Source organism: Podarcis melisellensis (assembly GCF_964234715.1).
Source record: "Podarcis melisellensis genome assembly, chromosome: 14".
In the NCBI taxonomy this organism is placed as follows: Eukaryota; Metazoa; Chordata; class Lepidosauria; order Squamata; family Lacertidae; genus Podarcis; species Podarcis melisellensis.
The window spans coordinates 52,498,148-52,516,431 of NC_138546.1; the positions used below are offsets into that span (position 1 = coordinate 52,498,148).

Below are 18,284 nucleotides of genomic sequence, written 5' to 3' on the forward strand. Positions count from 1 at the left end.
AGAGGGGGGAAATTCTCTATTCACTTTCTCTATGCCATGCCTCATTTTATAAGCTTCTCTCGCAACACCTCTTACTGGCCTTTCTTCTAAACTAAGAAGTCACAAATGCTGCCAGCTTTCCTCATGGTGGAGTCACTCCATCTCATAATCCTTTCACTTGCCCTCTTCTGCATGTCTCCAAACTCCACAATATCCATTTTTAGGTGGCGTGACCAGAACTGTAGACAGCAAAGCTCTGAACACCTTGGAGTAGGGGGCAGAGCTCCCTGGAAAGGCACCCTAGGAAGGTGCAGAGAGGCCTCACCTCAGAAGGGATATTGTAGGGACGGAAAAGGTTCAGCAAAGGGCCGCCAAAAAGATCAAGGATAATGGAGAAATCCCTTTGAGAAGAAAGATTACATCTGGGACATTTTAGTTCAGGAAAAATTCTGAGCAAGGTATACAATGGCAGGTGCATAAGGTTATGCATGGGGAAAGCAGAAAAATAGTTTATTTATCCTAATGTTAGAACTTGGAGGCAGCCAATGAAGCTGAACGATGGAAGCACAGTGCCAAACCATGGAATTACATGAAATGATGTTGGATTATCTCTTCAAAAAATCTATCAATAAAATTAATAATAAAAAGGAATTTGCTCTCACAAGAGGCCGTGATGGCCCCCAACTTGGGTGGTTTTAAAAGGTGATCAGACAGATTCATGGAAGAGAACAACAATCAGCGGTTCCTGTCTGCCAAGCCTTCTGCTGCCTCCATGGTCAAAAGGTGCAGGCCTCTGCGTGCCGGCCCTGGGACTCACCAGCCAGGAGAGTGATGTCGCCCTCCAGTCCTGCTCCTGAGCTTCCAAGGGGCATCTGGTCGGCCACCAGGAGAAGCAGGACACTGGATTAGGCGGGACTTTCGTCTGATTCAGCCAGGCTCTTCTAATTTGAATCTCAGCTTGTGATGGAAAGTGCCACCACTGCTTCCTCTGCAACACGGTCTCTGCAGGAATGCAGTGGCTGCCCGCCCACCCACCCTGCTCCCCTGGCCAGATCACCACCCCAAACACCGATGTGCCCAGGGCCTCCCTACCTTGGGTGCCAATGTATGCATTCCTCTGCTTGTAGCCATCCATGAAACTGGCGTTGATGTAATCTGTCAGCTGGAGAGACGCAACAGGAAAGGTCACCCTGACAGACAGGCCAAAGCAGTGACACCCAAGCAGAGGCACACCATAACACTCTTGGGGGGCGCATGAGTATGTGCAGGGGAGAAAAAGGGGGGCAACAACCCATGGCTTTCCTCCTGCACCACTGCATGACAAAGGCTAAATTGGGTCCCAATTCTACGCAGGAAGGAGAAATGCTCCAGAGGGAGGGTTGGAGGGAAACCCGCAGCGATTTAGGGGGTACCCAGGGAAAGGAGAGGGAGGACGGGTTTTGTTGCACCATCTAAAATGCTTTTGCTAGTAGAGCTGCTTGGTTTGAGACAGTCTGTTGCCTATGAATACATGAACTGGATTAAAAAGCTGCCTTCTTTCAGGCAGAACCTGGTTGGCCCTGTAACCAAGGGCACTTGACTCAGACTGGCAGCGGCTGTTGAGGAAGAGAACATCTTTCGTCTCACCTGATGGTTCTTCTATCTGGAGATGCTGGGGATTGAACCTGGGACCTTTTGCATGCATAGCAGCTGCTCTACCACTAAGCTCTGAGCCCTTGCCCTAAGCTGTTGTTGGTGTAGCACAATATCATCTCTCTGAATGACAGCCCTTCCCCATTAGCTACTTCCTGACTCTGCATACTGCTTCTGGAGGGTTGCCTGGAAATGTAGAACTCATGTAAATGAACATAAGAGTGGTGAGACCTGGCTGAATTTCCCACTCAGTCACAAAGCTCACAAGGCGATCTTGGGCTCATTGCTGTTCATCTGCTTCACCATCCTGACAGAGTTTAATGGCGGTGGAACCAAACACTAAGTAAGCTGTCCAGAGTTCCTTGGACAACACAAACGTGGAAGAGAAATGTCTTTAAAAAACAGGGGGGCCATTTCCACAAATGTCATCTGCTCACATTGATTGCAAGCACAGAATTTGTGGGAGGGTTTTTTGGGGGTGGGAAGCACGGCACAAGAACCCCAATTTCTGGCTTGCATTTACTTTGAATAATGATATGCATTTTTCAAACTTTCTGCATGAAGAAACTGACCTCTCTGCTCTGAGTCAGTACAGACAATAGCACTCTCCCAAACTTGGTGCCCCCCAGATAATCTTTGGTTCCAGCTCCCATCAGCCCTAGCCAGCAGGACCACTTAGGAAGCATGATGGGAGTTGTAGCCCAGCATCCTGTCTTATTGGAATGTGTTCTATGTGGGGCTACCTTTGAAGGTGGCTTGGAAACTGCAGTTGGTGCAAAAATTGGGGGCCAGGCTGCTCACTGGAGCACAAAATACAACAACAACAACAACAATAAAAAAAATTATTATTTATACCCTACACATCTGGCTGGGTTTCTTCTGCCACTCTGGGCAGCTTCCAACAAAATATTAAACTTTTATTAGTAGTCCATCAAACATTAAAAGCTTCCCTAAACAGGGCTACCTTCAGGTGTGTTCTAAAAATCTGGTAGCTGTTTATATCTTTGACATCTGATGGGAGGGTGCTCCACAGGGCGGGTGCCACTACCGAGAAGGCCTCCTGCAACTTGGCTTCTCCCAGTGAGGGAACCGCCAGAAGGCCCTCGGCGCTGGACCTCAGTGTCCAGGCAGAATGATGGGGTGGAGATGCTCCTTCAACCCAAGCCTGACTGCACTGGCTCCCAATTCAGAGTGCTGGTTTTAACCTATGGAGCCTTCTGCTGCTCGTGAACCCAATACCTCCAAGACTGATTCTCCCCCTATGAACTGGCCCAGACCTTGGGATCATCATGCAAGGCCTTTCTTCACCCGCCCCCTTGGCGGGAGGCTGGCCCCCCAAGAATAGGCCTTTACAGTGGTGGCTCCCTGCTTGTGGAATGCTCTCCCTGGGTCAGCCTTTTCTCCAGGTCTTTGGCTCTTTAATAATCTCTGGCCTCCTTGACTTTGTAGGCCGTTTGAATTCTATGTTTTAAAATCAGGATTGACCTTTACTATTGTGCGTTTTATTCATTTAGATTTTGTAAGTTAGTTTGAGTTACCTTTGGGGGAAAAAGAGTGATCAATAAATATAGCCAATAAATACCAGAGGGAACCAGATTGTGGAAGGCTGAGCTAGACCGACAGTCCGATTCAATACAAGGCAGCTTTGCAGAGCCAAAACTCTCAGCCAGCTTACCTCTGGATAGCTGAATTGCTTGGACAGCTTCACCCTCGTTTGGTCAAGGCACGGCACATCCCCATATCTGTTCTTCTCCTGGTTGAAGGGAGACCTGTGGCAAGCAAGGGCAGGCACAGTGAGTGCAACACAAGGACATGGGGAACCTGGCCTTGTGGGGCCTCTGGATTAAAGAACACACACACACAACTCAGGGACATACAAGGAAGTTGAGTGTTGGAAGATTTAGGATGGATAAAAGGGAAGTCCTTCCTCAGGCAAGAGGCAGTGGAGGCCGTCTGTCTAGGCAGCTTCAAAAGAGGATTTGACAAATCCTTGGAGGAGAGGCTATTGGGGGCCACAGTGGCTCTGCCCCGCCTCTGGAAGGCTTCTCAATGGCAGTTGCTGAAGAACACAGGAGGGGAGGGCTGCTCTTGGGCTCAAATCCTGCTTGTGGGTTTCCCCCAGAGAGGCATCTGGCTGGACACTGTGAGAACAGGAGGCTGGACGTGATGGGCCGTGGAGCTGAACCGACAGGCTCCTCTTATGTTCTTCAATATGGATCTCTTGGAGAGCTTAATTCCTGTGCACATTGCCGCATGGGATAAATTTCCCCAGTGTACCTGAAAAATGACAGGATACACCCTGACACTGACCACAGTCAAGAGCTGGTTTGATTGTTCTCTGAGCCAACCACCTGGTGTTCTGCAGGCCACAAAAAAGGCTACAAGTGAAGACCTAAGAAATGTTGCAGAAATTGGATGAAACTGGACATTGGGTGGGGCAAGGAAAGGGGAGTTTCTCTTCCCAAGACTGCGGAATCCTATGGGTGCTCCCCTGGCAAGGGGCGCCAGGAGCAATCACCCTCCCCCTTCTGCCACACCTCTTGCCCCCAGTGCCACACTTGAACCCTTACAAGGAGCAGGCAAATGTTCCTGCCGGGCTCCTGCGCCGGATCCCTTCGTACTCCTCATAGATGCCCCGCTTCTGCTTCTGGGTGACGTGCTCCAGCACCTCCTGCACCGTCATGGCCTTTGGCCCCGGCGTGTGCACCGAGCCGTTGTCCCGGGGGGATGCCAGTGGCACCAGAATCAGCTCATCAAGGGGGTCCGGGTGGCCGTTCTGCTGTGGGAGGAACCTGCAGTTCCAGCTGAGGGGATCTAGTTTGAGGGATCCGCCCAGGTACTCGGGGAGACACTCTTGGGGCAGGTGCTCCTTCAGCTCAGACATCTTCACCATCTGGACCTACAAGAGAGGGGGCAGGTGGAAAGGGAGGCACAGCAAAACATGAACCCTCCGCTGCACTCTGCGTGGGGCTGCCCTGGAAGGCGAGTTGGACACAACTAAACAACAACAAAATGCAGCAGTCAGGTGATGGCATTGCTTGCCAGTTTGTTTCCAGGCCCAATTCAAGGCGCTCAGGTGGGTGTTAGAAGCCATAAATTACTCAGCCCCCCCGCCCCCCTGCATACCTGAAAACTGCCTCCTCCCCCACAAAACCTCCTACAAGGTGCTGAGATTGACAGACGGGGCCCTTCTAGTTGTTTCCTCATCCTCACAGGCATGGTGGGGAGGGGAGAGTGGGAGAGAGCCTTCTCTGAGGTGGCCCCTAAGTTGTGGGAGACCCTTCCCACAGAGGTGCACCTGGCACCTTCATTACATACCGCATTTTCACTCCATAAGACAAACTTTTTCCCTCCTAAAAAGTAAGGGGAAATGTGTGTGCGTCTTATGGAGCAAATGCAGGTGGGAGGCTCTGCTCAGCACTCCCTTTAAAGAGCCGTGTGGAGCGTTTGTTTAAAAGCCCCCAAGATCCACACACACGCTCCGCGTGGCTCTTTAAAGGGAGTGCGGCTCTTGGGAGCTTTTCCCCGAGGAGGGAGAAGGGACTGACGGGCTGCTCTCTGTCCCTTCCCACACCTCCCGGAAAAGCCAGCAAGAGCCGCTGCCAGGCTCTGCTCAGCGCTCCCTTGTAAGGGCTCCCTTCCTTCCCTCATCCTGCTTTGCTGGGAAGCCAGAAGAAGAGGCGCTGTGCAGCTATCGCTCTTGCTCTGCTGGCTTCTCAGCGAAGCAGGAGGAGCGACGGAAGGGTTTAAAGCAAGAAAAGCGAGAGCCGCTTACATGCTCTGCGCAGAATATATTTTTTTCTTGCCCCTCTAAAAACTAGGTGCGTCTTATGGAGCGAAAAATACGGTAGCTTCCGGCGAACACTGAAGATGCACCTCTTTATCTTGGCTTGTGACACTTGAGGTGCATATTTTTGGATCCCACCTTATTTCAGCTATTGCAAGTTGTTTTAAACTGTTTTTAATACTGTGTTTTGATTGTTGCAACTTGCCCTAGGAGCTTAGGGGAAAGGGCGGACAATAACTAATAACAACAGTAATAGTAACAACAGTAGCAGTAGGAAGAAGGAGGAGGAGCACGATGGAGATGGTGAATGGTGGAGGCCCACTCACCCTTTCCCGGAGTTTCTCTTTAAGCAGCAGGCTGATGATGGAGTATGGAACTCGGAACCACATAGGAGCACCCACAATGAATACCTTCTTGAGACGGGCTGGGAAGGCTCCCTGAGAAGAGGCAGGGAAGAACAGTTTGGAGGAGGAAATTTATGTTTCTGAATCGCTGTCAGCATTATCCATGACAGGGAGCCACTTGACACACACACGAGGTTTCTGGAGAAGCCTATTGATGGCTATGGCCCAACAGCTCAGCCCTGCCTGACCTATAGACAGAGAAAGCGGTGCCTGTGAGGACCAGCTGCTGAGCATCGCAAGGGGACAGAATTGTGATCTTGTGCTCCAGCCCTGCTTGCGGACTTCCCCCAGAGAGGCATCTGGCTGGCTACTGGATGGGCCACAGGGACCTGATCCAGCAGGTGCTTCTTATGAGGCAGAGGCCAATTGTTTATGTTTTTTGCCAGAGTCAGCCCAAGACATCTGGCTGCCTCAGACAAAGGACCAAATCAAATCTGCATGCCATGTGCAGAATCTGAAACTTACCTCAGGTGTATCCTCTAGCACACCTGAGGGGAGCAGGCCGCTTTACCGAGGGGAGGGGGCCAACAAGCCACACCACCATATGACTCTGTCTTCCCAAGGAGATGGATTGCCGGGGGCTCAGCTGCTCCCCTCCAGCAGCTGCTGCCTGAAGTGTCAAAGGCTCACTCAGCCTTATTGCAGGACTATAACTCACTCTAGTCTGACTTGAGAGTAAGCCCACTGAAATTAATGGGCACAACTTAGTCTCCTTAACTGCAATCGGTCTACCCTGAGAAGAACTTAGTTGGAGACAGCCTTATAACATTTCAGCCAACACCTCAAAGTGCTGGTCCAACAGGAAGGATTTCCACAGGTGTCTCGGAAAGTCGGGCAATTGGCTTGAGCGCCAGCAGCCAAACGGGAATCAATCTGGATTGTGAGCAAGACAGCAACACCCTCTTGCCAACCTTTTTGCTTTCTCCTCCTGTGGCCAACAGAGGGAGATCCAAGTATATGCAAAGATGGCAAAGTGAGGTTTCAGGGCTCCACAGAAGATGAAGAGAAACCTGGAAGGCAATTTTGCAGTTCCTTTGCAACTCCTCCCTCCCTGGCAAACCAACAAGAGAATTTTGTTGGGGGGAGCAGTGGCGTAGCGTGGGGGGTGCAGTGGGGGCCGGCCGCACCCGGTGCAAAATCGGGGGGGGGGGGCGCGCTCGCACTCGCAGCTCTCTGCCCCTACCTGGCTCACTCACTCTCTCTCACGGCAGTGCTGGCTGTGCGAATCCGATCCGAGCCGCCGGGTCGCTGCCCACTGTGGAGGGGGTGGGTGCCAGGCGTGCGGTGTGGAGAGAGAGCGAGGGACTATCTGGGGGAGGGACAGTGCAGCGGCCGCCCAGCGCAGCGCTGAGCGCGGGAGAGAACCACACCAGACCAGCCCAGGCAGCAGCAAGAAGAAGCTGGCAGCAGCGGCAGGTTAGGGGTCGCAAATTACTTGCCTTGCCCCAGGTTAGGGCGCAAATTACTTGCCTTGCCCCGGGTTAGGGGGTGCAAATTACTTGCCTTGCCCCGGGTTAGGGGGCGCAAATTACTTGCCTTGCCCCGGGTTAGGGGGCGCAAATTACTTGAACTTACAATGAACTAAATAAAAAGGAGTTCTAACAGGGGAGAGAACACATTTCCACTGCACTGTCTTCCTATTCGGGCTTAAGGGACAGAGAGAGTTTCCATGACATAGGCTCCGATTTCGAACAAGCACTCCACTGCTCCAGGGTAATTAACTGACTCACTTTTAATTGGATGAACATATTTATGGAACCTCAAATGCACTTTTTTATTTATATTAGTTTAATTTTGTTATTTTTGTTTTTTTTAAAAAGGTCAATTAAATAGAGGAAATGGTTGCTTCTGACTTTTCTGGGAAATGGCTTCAAATGCCTTGACTGAACCACAGGGACTGCTGTCATCCTGTCCAAGGTGATGACCTCTTTGGTTCTGCATTTGTGTTCCATATCTGTGATTTGCCAGTTCACCAGCATCTCATCCGCCAGTTGGTGGATTGTGTTCCATGTTAGCCCCACTCAGACTAGACCCGTTTAAAAATGACAGGCATGACTGTTCAATAGGCCTAGTCTGGGTACAGCCTTTATTGGATACATCCCCAGTGCTTTAGGCCTTAGTGGATAAACTTGCTTAAATTAAGTACAGTGGTACCTTGGTTCTCGAACTTAATCCATTCCGAAGTCCATTCAACTCGCAAAATGGTTTGAAAACCAAGATGAGGTTTCCAATTGACTGCAGGAGCTTCCTGCACTCAATCGGAAGCCACATTGGACGCTCGGCTTCTGAAAAACGTTCACAAACCGGAGCACTCACTTCCAGGTTTGCGGTGTTCGGGAGCAGATTTGTTTAGGAGCCTAGCTGTTCGACTACCAAGGTACCATTGTATGTCCCTTTCTCCAGTTTATGAGGGACCATCCAAAAGGCATGACTGCATATCTTGGTATTCCAGTGCAGGTGAAAATATCCTCTTCACCACACTGATGTCACTGGGCAAGAGAGGAGAGCTCTCCCACTTCAACAGTGAAATACCAACAGGATTTTTTATTTTTTTAAAAGTAGACACCTTCTAAGAGTAACATGCTTAAGAGTGTAAAGGGGGGGGGGAATCAACAAGGAAACGTTGCACCATTTGGGACTTTTTAGTCCCAAGAGAAAAGGGAGGTAAGGGAGGCAACATGAGAGAAGTCTATAAAAAGATCAATGACAGGGAGAAAGAGCAGAGAGAAAAGTTTTTCTCCCTCTCCCATAACATTAAAACATGTGGACAGCCAATACATCTTAAGGTTGGAAGATTCAGGGGGCATTAAAAAAGAACTTGGGAGAGCTTTAAAAAAGTATTAGACCCATTCATGGAGGAGCAGGCTCTCAATGGCTACTAGCCAGGAGGGTCTGCTCCTTCTCCTGGCCAGAGGGAATAATGCTTCTGAATGCTGGTTGCTGGAGACCACAGGCGGGGAGGGGGCTCTTGGGCCTGGGTCCTGCTTGTGCCTTTCCTGCAGCCATCTGATGGCTGCTGTGGGAACAAGATGCTAGACGGGATGGGCCATGGGCCTCATCCAGAAGGCTATCCTTATGTTCTTAATCATACAGAATCTTTGATACCTTATCTCTTGGCATAGCTGTCAACCGTCCCTTATTTGGCGGGAAACTCCCTTATCCCAGTGCCGTGTCCCGCTGATGTCCCTTATTTATGATGTCCCTTAAATTTCCCGGGTTTCAAAAGAAGCAGCTCCTCTCCCTCCCTGCCAGCCAGGGAGGAGGGAGGCTCCAACTGTGTTGCTTGGCTCGCCCCCCTCCAGCCTCCTCTCACCAGCCTCGGCCCCCGGGAGCCCCTCCCCACCGGGACTGGCGAGAGCCTCGGGCCCTTCCGCCGCCATCCTCCTCGTGGCTGCCAAACTGAGCCTCTCTGCCTGGGGCCTCGCCTCTGCCTGTCGCCGCCACCGCTCCTGCTAGGACGTACTGCGGCAGCGCCGCCGAAGGACCCGGATGAGATGGGCAGCCTGGTGCGCCCTATGAAGTGCTGAGGAGCCTTGAGAGGAGAGTGAGGGCAACCATAGAGAAAGCAGTTCAGAGAGAGGAGGAGGAGGCAGAGGCGGAGGCGCAGGCAGGTGTTCCAAGGGCTAACCATAGAGGGGGAAAGCGGAGGAAGGACCGCAAGCGCTTCTCCCATAGATTTGTAGTGGTAGACTAGCATAGATGGTCTGATCTGCGGGTTTACTTCGGGCGCTATTCCACCCCCTTCCTCCTGCCCCACCTGATGGAACTGAGAGCTGCAGATGGAGCACGAGAGAAAAGATACAGAACTGCAGCAGCATCTTCGTAGCTTGGACTTTGTTTTGTGCAAAAAGTGGTTGCTGCTTGTAGTTATTTAATTACAGTGCTTCATCAGCTGGTGTCTTGAGCAGCAACCTCTGGAAACGAAGGGCTAAAAACCGGTGCTGCTCTCCAAAATTATCTTGCCCCTTTTAACTTTGTATTTCAGCTGGTTGACTAAAATCCCTTATTTTGGCTGCTGATCCCTTATTTTCAAATCTGTAAGTTGACAGCTATGCCTCTTGGCTGCTACTATTATGGCTCTTCCTGCCACCAATATCCACATTTATAGCCCACCTTTACTCTAAAGAACTAATGGTGGCACACCAGGTTCCCTGCCCCTCCCAACAACCCTGTGAGGTAGGTTAGGCTGTGAGGCTGCGACTGCCCCAAGGTCACCCAGGGAGCTCTCTGATCGAGCAGGTATTTGAACCCTGGACTCCCAGGTCTTTATCCAATGGTCTAACCACTAGACATGCTGGCTACTGACAGAAGACCACCCGACTCCCAGGCCCATCACCCTTTAAGCCTTTAAGAGCAGCATCACAGCCTTCCTCCAGCTGCTTCCCCCTCCCAAGGTAGGCAAGGAGGAGGCCAGAGACAAGGTCAGTCCGGCCCATCCGGGTGGCCTCCAGTTGCTGTTGGACCACAGCTCCTATCAGCCACATCCAGCATGACCACTGCAAAGGCTGATGGGACTTGTAGTGCAACAACGTCTGGAGGGACATCACAGGCTGAGGAAGACACAATCCTCGTGGCTGCTTTGCCATCTTTCCGAGCCAAGAGCCACCTTGACGGCTACCCCATTTATTTACTCCGTAAAATGCCCCATTCCTGATGCCTCCCCTCATGCCATAATGTTAGCCAAACCAAGGGGAACCTCCACAATGAGAGGGAGGACAGAACTCCAAGCGACTCCAGGATCCATCCAGGTCTCTGTAGCCGACAGGCCTTGGCCTCCTTCCCACAGCCCTTGACAAGCAATTGCTTATGGCTTCTGGGCAGGGAGCCAGCGAGAATGAGAGAGGGGAAAGGGGGGTGACGGAAAGAGAAGGGGGCAGGACAGAGAGAGAGAGAAAGGGGGTCCTGCCTACTGGGGTGGGTGACCCAGTCCACCACTGGTTTCATCCCTGCCCATAGCCAGCACACAGCCGCTGGTAGGGATCAACCCCACAGGAGTGCAGCCCTTGGCAGAAACAGAGGTTGCCCTCCCCCCCGACACCAATGGCCCTTCCTTTTACCTTCAGAAGGTTCAGGATTTTCTTGCTGAGATCCAGCTCAAAGTTGGTATAGTGGGAGCCTGCCATGTCATATATAAATACCAGGCCATTTCGCTGAGTTTCGAAGCTGGCAGGGAGTAGAAAAGAGAAAGTGTGCACAAATTAGGACTTTGGTAACAGCCCAACAGCATATCCATTGTATAGGAATGAGGACAGAAATGGAAAAATCAGCAGAACCTGAGATGTTTAGGATGCTGCTTATAGGTTTCTAAAATGACACCTGGTGAATAGGGAGATGTTCTCCCACTCTCATTCCATGAGAGCTCAGGGTCCTCCCATGTTTGGCAGAGAGAAAAGGAAGTATTTCTGCAAACAGCCCAGGATTAATTGTTAGGAATCTTCATTGCCAGAGGTTAAGGTGAGGGCAAACAACTCAGAAGGCTTTAAAAGGAGGTAAGACCAATCCATGAAGGAGGAGAGGTCTGTCATTGGCCATTAAGTCATGATTTCTACATTGAACCTCCAGGATCAGAGGCAGCAGATGACTGAATACCCTTTGGAGGAAAGTAACAGGGAGAGATTGCTGATGAACCATGTCCTGCTTGTGGCCTTCGCAAGAAGCATCTTGTTGGCCACCATGAGAGACAGGACAAGATGGGCTTTTGGTCCTTGTGATCCTTGAGATTATAAACCAGTCAATGTTAAGTATTTTAATTTAACAGGATAAAGTATGTGCTTAACTATTTGACTGAAGTTATCCAGAATTAACATGCACTCTTCTTCATGATAGAAGTTTATAAAATTATGCATTGCAAGGAGAAAGGGATGGAGGAAAGTTTTTCTCTCTCTCTGTTATAACACTGAAATTTGTGGGCTTCCAGCTGAATGTTGGGAGATTCGGGGCAGATAGAAGAAAGTCCTTCTTCACACAGCACAGAGCTGAACTATGGAACTCCCTCCTGCAGGGGGCAGTGATGGCCACCAAGGATTAGACAGCTTCATGGAGGAGAGGACTCTCTGTGGTTACGAGCCCTGAGGGCTCTGCTCTGCCTCCACAACTGAAGGCAGTAAGCTCTTCTGAAGACCCATTGCTGGAAGCCGAAGGAAGGGAGAGGACTCTTGCACTCAGGTCCTCTTTACAGGTTTCCCAGGGGCATCTGTTTGGCCCCTGTGAGAACAGGACGCTGGACTAGATGGGCCACTGGCCAGATCCACAAGGCTTTGCTTGTATTCTTATATGGATCTCATTCTGGGTCAGATGAGAAGGCAACGCTGCAAAAAAGCTGCACACAGGATGCCAAAGGGGAAAACACACACATTATTGAAGTGCGGTCATCTGAAAAAAGCAAACCCCACAGGGATGGAAAGTCTTCTACTCACCTCTCCACAGCTCTGTCCAACAAGTAGAAGAGCGCTTGGAGGACCACATGTTGGATGCTTTTGTTGGGATGGTGCAACTTGGCAGTGAAGAGGGCAATCGATGCTCCAGTGGGATCTCGTACGCTCTGCAAAAATGCCAGAGATAAAAGATCAGCAATGAAGCAGAAGAGGGGCAGATCAGTCTCTGCAGAGGCATAAAAAGTCAAAATCCGTTCAAAGCCACTTTGGAATTCTGGCTGTTGCATGACCAAATCCTAGAATCCTAGAACTATAGAGTAGGAAGGAACCATGAGGGTCATCTAGTCCATCCCTGCAATGCCCAACATGGGGCTGGAACCCGTGGCTGAGATTAAAGAGTCTCATGCTCTACCAACTGAGCTATCCCAGCAGAAGCCCGTGGCACCTGGTGTTCCCAGGGGGGTCCCATCCCTGACCTTGCTTAGCTTTCGGATCAGATGAGATTGCGCATGGAACGCTGAGGCAAAGAGGGGTTGCCAGCCTACCTCACAGGGTTGCTGCAAGGATAAAAAATGTCAAGAGGCAGAAGTGATCTACAGGGCCTGAACCTCCTTGGAGGAAAACAAAGGAGATAAACCTAATAAAACAAAGAAGCAGCTCTTAGGGCCAAAGTAATGATGACACTGTTGATTCATGAATAGGATGCGATGTGGGGAAAACAGAGTGAAACTCCAGGCAGATCAAAGGAAGTCCTTCTTCACACAATGCAGAGTTCAAGGATGGAACTCCCTCCCTCCAGAAGCAGGGATGGCCATCAGCTAAGATTGGACCAATTCATGGAGGAGGAGGCGGCGGCTAGCAAGGGCTACCAGCCAGGATGGCTCTGCTCTGCCTCCACAGTTGGAGACAGCAGCACTTCTGAAGAGCAGAAGGGAGAGGGCTCCTGGCTTGGATCCTGCTTGTGGGCTTCTCATAACTGGCACCTAGTTGGCCACTGTGGGAACAGGATGCTGGACTAGATGGGCCACTGGGTGACTCAGCAGGCTCCCAGTGTTTCTCAAACTTGGATCCTCAGCTAGCTAGGAATGATGGGATTTGTAGTTCAACAACAGCTAAGGACCCAAGTTTAATAAGAAGCACTGTTATAAACAATCTGCCCTCCCACATTTGTGGATGCTGTGATTACTAAAACACAACATGGGTTCCTCAGAAGCAAGTGATGCTAAACAAATCTCAATTCTTTTTTTGTTGGAATTACAAGCTTGGTGGATCAGGGGAATTTGGTGGACATAGTGTAACTTGACTTCAGTAACGTTTTTGACAAAGTTCCCATGATATTTTTGCAAGGGAGCTGGTAAAATGTGGGTTGAACAAGATAACACTTAGGTAGATTTGTGACTTGTTGACTGACCAAACCCAAAGAGTAAAAGAGTACTCATTAATGGTTCTTCATCATCCTGGAAAAAAGTGACAAGTGGGGTACCACAGTGTTGTGTCCCAGGCTCATTGTTGTTCAATGTGTTTATAAATGACTTGGACGAAGGAATTGAAGGGATGCTCATCAAATTTGCAGAAGGCACCAATCTGGGAAGGGTAGCTGATGCCACAAAAGACAGAATCAGGAATCAAGATGACCTTAACAGATTGGAGAACTGAGCACAAGCTAACAAAATGAATTTCAACAGGGAGAAATGCAAGGTTCTGCACTTAGGCAGGAAGAACCAGATGCACAAGTATAAGATGGGGGGACACCTGGTTTACTAGTAGTACATGTGAAATGCATCTAGGGGTCTTGGTGGACCACAAGCTTAATATAAGTCAACAGTGTGGTGCAGCAGCAAACAAGTTAATGCTATTCTGAATCAACAGAAGGAAGTCTAGTGTTCAGATCAAGGGAAGTCAAATTCTTGCTTTATTCTGCCTTACTCAGACCACACTTGGAATACATACTATGTCCATTTCTGGACACCACAATTTAAGAAGGGTGTTGACAAGCTGGAAGGTGTGCAAAGGAGGGCAACCAAGATGAAGGGTCTGGAGACGAAGCCTTATGAGGAGCAGTTGAAGGAGCTGGGTATGTTTAGCCTGGAAAAGAGGAGACTAAGAGGAGATATGATAACCATCTTCAAATATCTTAAGGGCTGTCATGCGGAAGATGGAACAAGCTTGTTTTCTCCTGCTCTGGAGGGTAGGCCTCGAACCCATGGCTTCAAGTTACAAGAAAGGAGATTCTGACTCAACATCAGGAAGAACTTTCTGATGGTAAGAGCTGTTCAACAGTAGGATGGACACTCTTGGGACGTGGTGGACTCTCCTTCCTTGGAGTTTTTCAAGCAGAGGTTGGATGGCCATCTGTCATGGATGCTTCAGCTGTAATTCCTGCATTGCAGGGGGTTGGACTAGATGACCCTTGGGGTCCCTTCCAACTCTACAATTTCATGATTCTATGATCTAAAACCACACTATGGAGACATGTGTCCCCTGCCTCCGCAAACAGGAAGCCCAACTTCCACAGTTATCCACAGCTCTGTCTGCCCAAGCAAAGCACCTTACTCACCAGGATGGTGAACTTTCCACTAAGCAGCTCTGAGCGGAGAGGTTCCTCATGAGGCTTCAGCTTCACGATCCCTTCCTTCAGCCTGGTTTCCTAGGAGGAAAGAAAACACTCTGTTATTGTCTGCAACCAAGGTGGGGATCCTTCGTCCGCTCAGACCAGTAGCCCTCTGGGTGGGGCTGAGTGGAGCTGGAGTCCAGCAGCACCTGCTGAAAAGATTTTTGTTTAGACAGGCCTCCCCAGATGCTTTGAAATGCTGATAGAAATTTTAATCTTTTTTAGTACAGGCAACTCCCCAAATGTTCTGGCACATAAGTGAAAATCACGTAAGTGGAAGCACCCTCTAGATACCCTTTAAATCAGGGGTCAGTAACCTTTTTCAGCAGGGGGCTGGTCCACCATCCCTCAGACCATGTGGGGGGCCGGACTATATTTTTGGAGGGGTGGATATGAACAAATTCCTAAGCCCCACAAATAACCCAGAGATGCATTTTAAATAAAAGGACACATTCTACTCATGTAAAAACACGCTGGTTCCTGGACTGTTCGCAGACCGGATTGAGAAGGCAATTGGGCTACATCTGGCCCACGGGCCTCGGGTTGCCTACCCCTGCTTTAAATGCACTCTCTCTGCAAGCCAGATTAAAAATATTGTACCCAAAATAACCACAATTGGAACTGAAGCTCTGGGACGTGAAAAGTGGCAGCTGCCAGGCAACCCTTCACATCAGCTGTTAGGCAGGGAGGCTGAGCAGCCTCCACAAAGCCCTCTCCTCTGCCCTCCCTGAAGTCCCTTTGGGCTCCTGGAAGGGTCTCCTCGTGAGCCATGAGGTCTCTCCAGCTCTCTCCCTCCAATTCTGGGGAGGAATTGATCCCCTTACCCTGTAGGAATGGAAGAGCTCGATCGCTCTCAGGACATCGAATTTCCTGGCCATGAGGAATTTGACTGCCACATTCCAAGAGAGGGGAGACACATTGTATTGGACTGTCCACTTGTTAATCTCTTCAAGGAATTGCTTGGTTGCCTGTTCCGGAGAGAAGAGAAAAGAAAAAGACACTGTTAATTAAAATCATCATCACGGTCCTTCATGCTGAGGCCCCAGGGCAAGCTACATTTTTTTTTAAAAAAATGTGTTGTTAGTTTTAAAAATAAAACAAAACAAGTACAAAACAAAACAAAACGCAATGATCAACAAAAGGCAATCCAAAATCAACACTCATTACAAAAAAAGAAAAGACTGAATTCACACATCACAAATTCCGACATGACTTCCAGTCCCCCCATTGTGGTTCCTAAATTACATTACAACTGCACACTTAACTTTATCTCTCATAGGTTGTTCAGTTGTGTTAATTTTGTAAAATTCTCTTATTTCATGCAGAAGTCAATTCAGGCCTGCGAAATAATTTAGATTATTACACTTATTATTACAGATTTCTTGTAGATATTCTCTAAATACTCCACTCTTTATTAAATATTTGATTGGTATGGTCTCAGAATCTTGCTAGCTCTGCATATTCCAACATTTTATTATGCCAGTCTAATTTTGAGGGAGTAGAATCTCCTTTCCATACCTTAGCAACCAGAATTCTTGCTGCTGCTACTGCAAAAATATTTTTTTTCCTTACCCTTTTTGGAATTTCATTGCTCATTATAGCTAACAGGAAGGCTTCAGGCTTCTTAGGAAAGGAACATTTAAACATTTTTAAAAGTTAGTTATATATAGTTCCCCAAAATTCCTTTTTTTTTTCTTGCAGTTCCACCACATGTGGGTCATAGTGCCTCCAGCAGATGTTTGACCTAGATTTATACATTTTGGCCAGTTTTACAGGTGTTAAGTACCATCTGTAGAGCATTTTCATGAAATTCTCTTTCTCCCTCCACAACCTTTCCCATGATTCCATTTGGATGTTGTAGCCAAAATCTCTGGTCCATTGTACCTTAACAGATTTTACTTCTTCCTCTTTGACCTCCCAGTCAAGGAGAAATCTGTACATTTTAGAGAGCGACTTTTTTGTGTTTGTATTAGGTCTTTCTCAAGTCTTGAAATTTCTGTGGAGAAGCCTTTCACAAAATATAAAGCAAAGGAAAGTGTGGAAATATAGGCTGTTGGACCTTTTAAAATATGCCCTTGTGAGTTCCTTCCAAAGTTTTCCTCTTCCCCCAGCACATAAAAAGACCACACATGGCAAGTTATGTGTGGAAAAAGTTGCACAGGCAGTAAAACTTACTTAGTTACAGAGCAGTGAAAGTTCCTAAAGTATTGGTATAGGAACTCAAGAGTGGTTTCTGAGAGCCATGTGGTCTGAGCTGAAGCAAGCAGCTGAGCCTCTTCACACAATGAGCTTCTCAGGTAATAATAATAATAATAATTTTTATTTATACCCCGCCCTCCCCAGCCAAGGGCAGGCTCAGGGCGGCTAACAAGCAATAATAAAAACAAGTTGAATGAATGAAGGTAGACAGAAAGGGGAGCAAAGGTTTAATTACCTAGTTCCTCCAGAGGCAAGCTCACTGCCTTGCCCCCACGACTGATGGGGCCGGGGCCACACAGTGTCAATATGCTGTGTGTGCATGCCGCACGGCATGCTGACGTGTTGTGAGAATGCCTCGTGGCTAGCGCACGTGATGTGACCACACCTTGTGGCATGTGCACATGGCCACTGGGAAATTTTGAGGGGCCCCGGCTCCCTCCTTGAAAATTGAGGGAGGCTTCAATCCCCCCAGATGGTGCACCTGTCCCAAGGCAAGGGAAAGTGGACTTAGCTGAGCTTGGCAGGACAGCTTACTCTATGGTATTAACCCCTTCATGCATTAATTAGACTTAAGTATGTTGGTTACAGTATATGCTGCGGATTATCCCACACAATTCACACCAGGCGTTCCTTGAAAATACTTTGTTTAAAAGCAACCAGCAGCTTAAAGAGCTTAAGGCTTAAAGAAGAAAACCCACAGCTCCCAGAGCTTTCCTGTTATCTGTGCATCCTGCAAACACAGAAACCTTTCATTAAGGTCTTGGCAGGTGAACATGAAGGCTAAATGGAACCTTTCCATTCCAGCTGGTCATTCAAATGCTCTCTCTGTAGCCAGCGCTCTAGTTTTCTTTTCTCCCCCTGCCCTCCTCCATCCCCAACCCCATTTCCTTTTGTGTTTTGTCTTGTATACTTTAAGCCTGAAGGCAGTAGCCATTTTACCAACACCTATATGCCGCTGCACTGGGGGCCCTTTTATGGGGGTTGCTGAGAAGAGGGCTTGACTGTTTGACTTGTGTGCAAAATGATTTATTTCATTTATTTCCTGCCTTTCCTCCAATGAACTTGACAATATACATGGTCCTTCTTCCACAACAGCCCTGCAGTGCAGCTTAGATTGAGAGATGGTGAGCAGCCCAAGGACACCCCAGTAAACTTCAGGGCTGAGCATGTATCTGAATCTGAATCCCCTCCCAGTCCCAGTTAAGCACAGAACCACTGTTGGGAGAGCCAGTACCAAAAAGTTGTTGCATCCAAAAAAAATTATGAGCTTCCTGCAGGCAATTGACCGGCCACTGTGG

At 48.9% G+C, this 18,284-nt stretch overlaps 1 protein-coding gene across 1 annotated transcript in view; it reads right to left on the reverse strand.

The window, feature by feature from the left end:
- Positions 1–18,284, reverse strand: part of PTPN9 (protein tyrosine phosphatase non-receptor type 9) — a 67,791-nt gene that overhangs the window by 24,436 nt on the left and 25,071 nt on the right. The window contains exons 2-9 of the mRNA XM_081887692.1: positions 15,612–15,755; positions 14,734–14,823; positions 12,219–12,343; positions 10,860–10,965; positions 5,725–5,835; positions 4,182–4,510; positions 3,287–3,380; positions 1,072–1,141 (exon numbers count right to left, since the gene is read on the reverse strand). Coding sequence (XP_081743818.1) covers positions 1,072–1,141; positions 3,287–3,380; positions 4,182–4,510; positions 5,725–5,835; positions 10,860–10,965; positions 12,219–12,343; positions 14,734–14,823; positions 15,612–15,755 — 1,069 coding nt within the window. The remainder of the gene's footprint in view (positions 1–1,071; positions 1,142–3,286; positions 3,381–4,181; positions 4,511–5,724; positions 5,836–10,859; positions 10,966–12,218; positions 12,344–14,733; positions 14,824–15,611; positions 15,756–18,284) is intronic.